Consider the following 10,190-nt stretch of genomic DNA (forward strand, 5'->3'; position numbering starts at 1 on the left):
ATTGATAAAGAGAAAATATGAAAACAGATTTTTAGAGTAAACACTGATGTTGCAGGACCTGCCTCCCCTTCTGTAAAAACACTGAGATATTTCTGCATAATAAAATTGCACAAAAAAACAAACATTGACAAATTAATTCACCAAAATAATATAAATGCTGTAAAATGTATCAATGAGTTACAGAAGAGTTTCTGTAACAGAAGTTGCAGTAAACAAACACTGATTCTCATTATCTTTGGTGACTTTTCAGAAATTTCCACACAAAAAAATGTGCCCCAACATTCAAAACTACTTTAATTTCTGTGTGTCCTGTAGCATCACTCTGTCAAAAATGAAAGAAGCTGCCTTAATTACAAGTTGCATCTTGTGTATTTGTAAATGAAAAAGCATAAAGACGAGACGTTGTAGTTTTCGGCAGCAGTTACGTGTTTGATAATCAGTCTAGTTTTCATAGTGGGGTTCCAGGTTTGTTTACTGTAGTGACTGAAGCTACCTTCATCAAAACTAAGGCAACTAGCTAGTGAGCGTACGTGGAAACAGCTGCTGCAGCTGCAGACGATGTGCAGAGCTGCTGGATGGACTACTATGGTTTACTGTCTGAGTAGTTTTATGTGTTTTTGTACTTTTTCATAGTCAACAGTTTGTCGTTCTTTTTGTATTTTTATAGAAAAATCTATTTTGAAAAATTTGCTCTTGTCCTGTTTGAATTTAATGGTAAAGATCATGTTGGTGTCTGGTGCAAACCTCCACAAACTAAGAAAAACATGATTTTAGATGATGGTACTGCATTACTTGCAGGTGAGTGCATTTAAATGGTATATTTTACACCTTTACCCAACACATTATTACAGGAATACTTTGATTTCTACTCAGAAACAGTACTTGTACCTCAGCAGGTGTGTTTGATATTCTAGTAATCTCTCCACTTACAAACCTGTAGGTACATACCTGTGCATAAAACAACCTTTTATCACCCTTTACAATAAGGATGTTTCCAATCAGTGCAGCTGTTTCAGCTTCACTTGTTGGCAGTGAGCTGCCAATCACAACCAAACATGTACTAGAAAAGTCTACAAAATCAAAACATCCCTTTGTGTTTTGAACGTAATCTGCACTGCGTCATAATGATGAACGAATATTAGATTGTTTGTTGAGTCTAAATACAAACATGAGGCTTCAAACTATATATAGTCAAGACACAGCTGTTGTTTATATTGGTGACTGACACATAAACATCTCGTTGAGACATTTCTAACATCAGAACTGCAAACTTTGAACTTGAATCATGTTTATGTGAAATATTCTCAAAACTGAACTTTTGGTCATCAGTGAGTCTTGGCTGTTACACTTGTCTTAATAATATTTTGTGTTTGTTTGTTTGTTTTAGTTTCACCTTATCTGTAAATTTAATTTAGAATTAAGAATGAATCTTAATCAGTTATATAGTCAGTCAGTCAACAAAAGGAGGAGTGACTGTAAACCCTCTTACAGCTACTTTAAGATCTTTTTCCTGGATTGTCTCTAATCTGTTTTTTTTTTTAAACAAATGTTGACGTTTTAACCCAAGCTTGATATGGATTTGTGTCATACAACAGTCAGTTAAGAAGTGGTTTTTAAAGGCCTACAGACAAAATAGATAAAGCGTCAAGAAGTCCTGGTTGATTTGGCGACACCTAGTTACTGGTGGTAACAGCAAGTGCGCTTACAGGTCACATAATTCTGGGGGCAGCAAAACAAACTACTGTCGTTTTAATAAAGAAGTCAGGCAGTCATGTTTCCACCACTCTGTGATGTGATTTAATGCTGCACACTGCGTGAGTTTGCAAACAGCAGGGCGCAGTGACAGGTGAGGTTACCTGGCTGAGGAGCTGGAGGTGTGCGGCCTGCATGATTACTTCATAATAAAAGTCAACTCGTGTTTCGCCAGTTAAATGCTTTTAATGTGAAGCCAGGAACTGTTCGGTTTGCATGCAGTATCTGTTTTTCTGGGAACCCAGCTGTGATACTGCAAATATATAATATTGCACAGTACTCACCATTGTGTTACTGGTGACTTTAGGGACTTTATCCTGATTTAGTGGTTTGTTTTTCCTCGGCTTCAAGAAAGAGTCGAAACCTTTTCAAGATAGTCCAAGCTTCCCTGCTGGTGAACGGTGACTATCACTCAAAACCATACAGACCATTTGACAGTCCGGATACAGAGCAGAGGATAAACAGATGATGACCGAGATCAGCTGCCCCCTGTGTTTACTGACACTGTCCGTCCTGTCGGTTCTTACCGGGGGAGGTAAGTGAGGCGTTCACGTCCCGGTTTATTTTCCTAAAATTTCATAAAGACTGTTCTTTCCTGTCTCGCTCACTGCGCAGACAGACAGGATGATTCTCTGAAAGCGACTGTGCGCTGCTGGATGTCACATATACCCAAACCATTTATTGCCAAACCATCCAGTTAATCCTCATTCCGTTTTTACAAGGAGCTATTTTATAACGGAAACTTACATATTCAATGACATATATTTTTGACATATATTGTGTTTTTTTTTATTTGTCAGCCACTTGAAACTTCATACAATGACGTGGTGACTTCCCCTTTCCACGAGATATTTAATCGAGACAAAAAATAAATAATTTAACTAATGAAATACTAGAATAAGGGAGTGATATAATTATTAGTAATAATTCCTTATATAATCGTAATAATAATGCTGTAACAAAATAGTTTAATATGGCATGCTCAGCATTCCACTTGTTGATTTTAAAAACAGGCTGGATAATATACCAAATATTAGATTGCATTCAGGGAGGTAAGTGACTCAGACATACCATCTCTTATAGAAGTTAGCAGTGGATAGATTTATTCAGGACAACATAAAGAGCTGTATACAGCTTGTAAAAAGGAGAACCAAAACCATGTTTTAGTCTTCCGCCAAGAATAAATCATGTGATTGTTATTTGCAGAAGAAAGACTAAACACATTGCATGTACAGTATCATGTGTTTGAAACCAGCTTGCAAAATCCTTTTGTAAAATGTAATGCATGTAAAACCTTTAACTGGGTCTAACTCAGATACAATAAATTACTCAACCTTTAAGTCTGTTTTGTAAAAAGGGAACAAACTGTCAACACTTCCAGTAGACCACAAAGCTACAGTTGCTACGGTTTTTCAGCCAATGTTGTAGAAAAAACACAGGTGGGTGTTATTTAGCTTAGTTTTCTGCACCGGTTCCATCAGAATCTGAAGTATTTTGTTTGTGTGATTAGCTCAGGCTTCCCTTGCAGAGCTTCTTTCTTATACAAGGATTCAATGAAGGAGAAAAGCCAATTAAATTAATTAAGTTGGGGCCATTTGCTGCTGAACTCTCCAGTTTGAATTCTAATCTGATACTCGTAGAGAGTGGAGCCATTAAAAATACCTGTACAATGTAATGCAGTGCAATAAATACTAGTCACCTAACTTATTAATGTTCTGTTCTTGTTGATTCTGCGACTTTAGTTGTCTGTGTGTTGACTCAGTTATGTAGTCATCTTTAAAAATGTACGGTAGTGAACTATTATATACTATATATTATAGAAATAAAATCACTAGTGAATATAATCTGGCACAGTGTAAACAGTCATAACATTACAGTTATCTTATCATAAATAAATAAATTAAGGCTGTAACTAACGATTATTTTCATTATCGATTAATCTGCAAATCATTTTCTCAATTAATCGTTTAGACTATGAAATGTTCAAGAATAGTGAAGAAATGACGTTCACAATTTCTCAGAGGTCACAGTGATGTCTTCAGTTTTCTTGTTTTGTCCGACTAACAGTCCGAAACCTTAAGATATTCAGTTTACTTTCATATAAGACAAAGAAAAACAGCAAATCATCACATTTGAGAAGCTGGAACCAGAGAATATTTGGCGTTTTAGCTTGAAAAATGACTGAAACGATTAATCGATAATCAGAATAGTTGCTGATTAACTTTCTGTCGATCAACTTATCAATGCAGCTCTAAATGACATCATCACAAAACATTATACAGGAGTTTCTATTCCAGTCTATTCCCAGTCCGGCCCTTCAGACTTTCTCAATTTCATGATCTCTGCTCGGCTTCTCAGAGAAGGCCTGAGCGAATCACGACACAGCAACACCGCAATTTTATACAAGGACAAATAACAAAACCAACTCAGGTGATTACTCAGGTAATGTTATCCCCAATTTATAGATTTTATTTGTTTGTTTTTTTAACTCATCTACTTATCAGTGGATCTGTTTTAACTGTAGGTCTGTTTATAAGGAACAAAAAACTATACATTGATTAATTAAAGATTATTTTCATGATTCCCATTTTAACCAGCATCTTGGCTCATAGTCGGGGAGAGTAGGAGAGTCACACAACAGTGGGTACAGAGGTTTTGCTTGACCAAAACACTTCCACTGGGCTAGATTTACTCCAGAAAACAAGGTCACAAAGAGCCATACATGCTTCTTCTTAGCTATCTGGTCTTTAAGGCTGAACAGTCTGAACCTCCTCACACGTCAAAGAGATTATAGAGGTCGCCATCGTACAACAGAGGCAATGATTCAGCACAGATTTAATCACAGACTCCATCGATTTTTCTGCAACAGCGACGCTGCAAATCAGTCCTGTGCTTCAGATAGAAACTATTTAGATGTGAGCTATAATTACACCATTTCCATCTTTTCCCTAAAATGTTTAGGCTTTTAAATGATGTCCACAGATTATGAGACATTCCAGTCATAATTATTACATTTATTTATTTAAGTCAATTGTAGACAAAATAATAAAACTTTGGTCTCAGCTTCCATATAATTAATAATATAATATAATACGCTCCAGAAGTTTGTTGTAATCATCATCAGATGGTTACATGCACACAGGCAGAAGACACAAATTCACGATGTGATCGATTCAGTAGGAATACAATCAAATTCTCTTTTTCTTCATAATGTACACATGAAGCATATCTGTTTGAATTGTAAAAAATGCAATAGTTATTATATTGGTCTGGTTTTCTAATGCAAGAATTTTGTTGAGCTGGAAAGAGCAACTGTCGAGCAGGTGTCTACGAGGCAACAAGGGAAAGGACCCAAATGCTGACAGGAATGGACAGGATGGAGAGTTGCAAAGTCATGCATGGGCCCGGGGGAAGTGAAACAACTGAAGCAGCCGTTGTGACAGCAACAATCAATAAGAAAGCATAGAAATGACAAATTAAGCTTTATGCAAACCTGCAGGCAGAAACGTTTTCTCTTAGAAATCCAGAAACGTGTTTCACACATAAAAGCACTACAGGATGGTTAACTTAAAATTCCTGTTTTGTTAATATTTTAAATTGTACTTTTTATATTTATGTATAATATCCAAATATTGTCAACATATGGAGAATTATATATTTCTTCTTACTTGCTTCAGTATAATGAAGAGTTCACACTCTTAGGTACACTGTTGAAACTGTTTTACAGAGATGTTGATGAACTTTATGCTCATTTTAGAGGCTGTTTGTGATGCTGTTGAATTGTAATGCGTTAGGCTCAGAGGTGTTTCTGATATTTAGTCCACCCTCCACCCTTTAAAGAGAGCTCACTTTGATTCAGCTGCTGTTTTTCCTGAATTGAACCTGAACTGGTGTCTCGTCGCTTGATACTCAGATACTCAGGTCTCCTGTGTTTTCATGGAGAGCTGCATTTTACCGTGCAGCTTCCAGGGCTGCACTGATGTAGCCATCCACTGGACTCAGGTGACAGCAGGAGACACTCCTGTCCACTCCTACTACCACAACCAAGACCAGCTCGCACACCAGGACCAGCGCTTCAGAGGCAGGACATCACTGTTCAGGGACCAGATTTCCAGAGGAAACGCCTCGCTCCAGCTGACAGGGGTGGAGGTTCAGGACCAGGGCAGATACAAGTGCTACACCAGCACCATCAGAGGAAACAAGGAGTCATTCATCAACCTAAATGTGGACGGTATGAGAAACACAGTAAATGCACAAAACCTTTAACTTGTGTTTTCTCGGTGTGCAGTGCATTTCTAAATGTAGCTAATGTGTTGTCAAACTGGTGAATTAAAAATGTATTTTTTACCTAAAATTATTACTGAATTCATTCAAACACAGCATCAACATCCTCTGTTTCTGCAGCTCCAGTCGTTGGAGTCGACATTCAGCAGGTGGAAAACAGGATCACCTGCAGCTCAGAGGGGATCTACCCTGAGCCTGAGCTCACCTGGTCCACCAGCCCTCTGTCCAAAGTGACCTTCAAGAACACAACCACAGTCCGGCAGACTGAACAGCAGCTTTACAGCATCAACAGTTCTCTGATACTTTCAGACAGTGTTACTGATCTGGTCTACAGCTGCACCGTCAGCACTCGCAGAAACAGGAGGAGAGCCACTTTGAGGCAACTACGTGAGTATTACTTCTAATATGTCAACTAAACCAATAAACCAGGTTGTTATCATTTTGATCAACCCCCCCCCCCCTTTTTACTGTTTTTGTGTTTCATCATTTCAGCTTCTGTCAGTGGTTCCAGCACTGACGCAACAATCCCCTGCACTTCCTCAAACACTTCCCTTCTGAGCTTCAGCCTCGTTTGGAGGTTCAACCACAGTCAGATCATCCTGAACCAGACCGGGACTGACGTCCCCTACACAGTCTCAGAGGAGTGGAGGCAGCAGGTGAAGGGTGTGTCTGAGTCAGGCAGCCTCACGCTACAGGACTTGTCTTTGAATCAGGAGGGAATATACACCTGTGAACTCAGTAATGCTGAGGAGACAAACATAACCAGCACCATTCTGAGGATAGAGAAAGGTAGGATCAAGTCTATCTGAGCAATAACTGTCATTTAAACTATCAGCATAAAATCACAGGTTTAAGATTTGGGCGTTTGGACCAGTGGTGTAATTTAGCACTATTGTCTCAGCCCAGCTGTTAGACTGGGAAAAAAACGTGAGACACACTAAGCAAAATCATTTACTTACAACCGAACAATCAAAACAAATAGGTGGGAGGAATCTGGGAAGTCAGTAGTGTGGTGAGTGGATGAAGAAAAATATGTTGCATGGATGTTGTGTTGTAAAAACAAAGAAAAGAAAGCAAAAACCACAACACAAAGCTGCTGCTGCTGTGTGTGTGTGTGTGTGTGTGTGTGTGGAAGTTTGGTTAGTAGAAAGTTCAATAAACTGGATCTTTCTGTTTCAGGGAGTCAAACTGATGCAGGCATTATTGTAGCTGTGGTGGTTGGAGTCATTTTGGTTGCATTGCTAGCAGGCCTTGTACTGTACTGCAAATATAAAAAGGTAAGAAAACACATTCTGCCTTCACCTGCTAATTATTTGTTGTGTATGTTGTTTATACTGATGAGTGTTGGAAACAGACAGGAACAGGACCAGACAGGTACTATCCCACATTCAAACCCTCATATGGTAAGTATATCTATAGCACTCTCAGAGTACTTTCACAATGAGTTTACATTTCCCCAAATAATTTTGCACTGCATGCTGTAATTCATTTACTTAATTTCATAATTACTCAAATACAAGTTTCTCTTAAGTTAAAATGAACTGTTGTCTTGCAGGGGAAAAAAATGAAAACAGACAAAGTCAAATGTGAGGAAGAAGCAAACGTTGACTCAATACTGAACCCCTGAGTAACTGCCTACAAGACCAACGACCCGCTGCTGCAGCGAAACCAAGGTCACACTGTGCTGCTCTGAAGTGGGACTGCATTGAACTATGTGAGCAACTTTACAAAACAAGACTAAAAGTAGCTGCTAGAGTGAAGAAACTCACTCCAAACACTCCTAAATGTATGATAAAGAACTTATTTTTATTCTGATGGCAGACCAGCTAATAAGGGTCTAATCCGTGCACCTGCAGAGCACGACAGTCTGATAACACTGGAGGCAACGCTTTACACCAGGAGTTCAACGTTTTTTGAGCATTTGGCTGCTTGTGATGAGCTCACGTTGTCGTAGCGTACGACTACTCGAACCCACAGATGCGGAACCCACTAGAAACCTTTGCAGAACAAGTCACTCTTTATTTGAATGTAAGCGGTTTCAGAGGGAAGGGGTGTAACTCTCCGGGGACAATCTGGCGTCGGTGTTGTGGGAGAGCCTGGTATTTGAGCTGTGGAGACTGATGGTAGATTGGAGACAGGTGTGCCGGTGATCAACATGTCATCATTTTCTTCAGACTTTATGTGACTTTTGACTTCATTGTGAAATGGTCGAGTCTGGACTGTTACATAATGTTTTCCTTGACATAAAACAAATACTTTAATGGTATTTTTCCACTATTTCTCCACTCCCTACTATCTGTTTTGTATTTTGTCTTCCTTCCCTACACTTCATGATAACACAGTATGCTGCTTGTATCTTTATGACTTAACTTTATAACTTTAACAGATTCCCTGTATCTGTAAACTGCATTGTATTCCTCATGGGGAAGTGAAATTGCACTTAAAATACTCTTTGTTTTCAGTCTCTGCCCTGCAGAGGGCGCTGCAACCCCATCAGGTATTTAGTCAGTCTACAAACTGACCTTGTCACATCTGAGTTTATGAACAGTTTCCTGAATTGTCTCTTTGCTATTTTAGCACAATGTAAAGTTTCCAACATTTGCTGTAAATTTAAAGACATGAAAGTAACTGCCTGCTTGTATGTATGTGTCAAAGTTAGTGGTGGTTATACAAAGATTTCTGCAAATGAAAAAGTGGATAGTCTTGGATAATGGATAGTAGAAGTCTTGTTTCTCAAAGTTTAATGGGTGTTGAATTCTTTCTTTCTCTTAAGTATTGAGACTTTTCTCCTGGTTTAGTGAGAAAACAAAATTTGATGCTGATCTGGACCCATAGTTAGAAAACTACTAACAATTACACTTAAAAATTCTCTAAAGAGCCAGTTTAGGGGTAAAAATGTTCTCTCTCAATAAGACACAGTTATCAAGTGACTAACAGCGAGATGTAGGAGCAGCCTTTAAGAGCAACTCTGAAGCAATCACATGATTATTTATTATTTATGTAGCCAATCAGAGACAAGGATGTACCCTACATCTGCCAAATGTCCTTACATTTTACCCAGTGATGTGTTATTCTGCAAAAACTTACATTTTTAAAATGTAAATTTTATATGTGAAATCCTTAATATTTATCCAATTAGTAGCCATTCACAGGAAATTAATTACAATGTATTTATGATATAAAAAATATATAAATACGGATGAAATAACAGGAAAATGGTAGAAATGGAAACTAAACTAGAGCAGGAAGGAAGTTCTGCTGCTTGTAGACGAGGTTCATTGGAGTTTAGTGCCACGTTGACAAAGACAGATAGTGAAGATGTGTGGAAAGTGACTGAAAACCTTTATTTTTGTTATACAGTGATCAGTTTGACAAATAGCTTTAATCCTTAAATTTGAGTCTAAATCTAAGTCTAAAATGTCCCTTTTGGCAGTTTGCTAAATCTGGTATAAGAGTAGTAGAGCAAACTGACTGAGGCATGTTTGCTGTTTTATGAAAATCATCAGGAGGGAAGTGGAGGTGTTGGATTGAATGTCAGTGGAACTTCTGTTTTCTCTTTTGGCTTCCTGTCGTCACATCCAGGTCATGGGTCACGCCAGCAGTCACTATCTGGTCACTGGTTATTATCATCGTTATTATGTTTAATTAACAATGGCAGCATATGAAGGTCTTCTCTGTTCTCTCCTGCGGATTTTCTCTCCTGCAGAAGGAAAAGGTGAGCTATAATGCATGATGAATTACTACGATAGAAAGAGGAAATACTGCAGAAAATACACTTCACATAAACTGTACTGTATTTATTTTTTTTAAATATAGTTGGGAAGAATCATATTTCTAACATGGTGGTTACACAGTGGTGGAATGTAACCAAGTACATTTACTCAAATACTGTACTTATGTACAAATTTGAGTATTTCCATTTTATGCGACTTTGTACTTCTACTCCACTACATCTCAGAGGCAAATTGTGTTTTTTTTACTCCACATTTGTCTGACAGCTTTAGTTACTAATTACTTTTCAGATTAGGATTTTAGATACAATACATATGATTAATTTATGAAGTATGATATATTGTTATAGATTAAACTACCCAAAAGTGTGTAATATAGTAAAAATTTGTAATTTGCAATATTAAAAAACTGCTTATGTGTCA

The 10,190-nt window shown here is 37.9% G+C and overlaps 1 protein-coding gene across 1 annotated transcript in view; it reads left to right on the plus strand.

Moving 5' to 3' along the window:
• LOC122866379 (hemicentin-2-like) overlaps positions 1 to 10,190 on the plus strand; it is a 480,239-nt gene that overhangs the window by 38,391 nt on the left and 431,658 nt on the right. The window contains exons 9-10 of the mRNA XM_044175982.1: positions 5,902 to 5,983; positions 6,157 to 6,423. Coding sequence (XP_044031917.1) covers positions 5,902 to 5,983; positions 6,157 to 6,423 — 349 coding nt within the window. The remainder of the gene's footprint in view (positions 1 to 5,901; positions 5,984 to 6,156; positions 6,424 to 10,190) is intronic.

The sequence above is a fragment of the Siniperca chuatsi genome, linkage group LG19 (genome assembly GCF_020085105.1).
Source record: "Siniperca chuatsi isolate FFG_IHB_CAS linkage group LG19, ASM2008510v1, whole genome shotgun sequence".
NCBI classification, from domain to species: Eukaryota; Metazoa; Chordata; class Actinopteri; order Centrarchiformes; family Sinipercidae; genus Siniperca; species Siniperca chuatsi.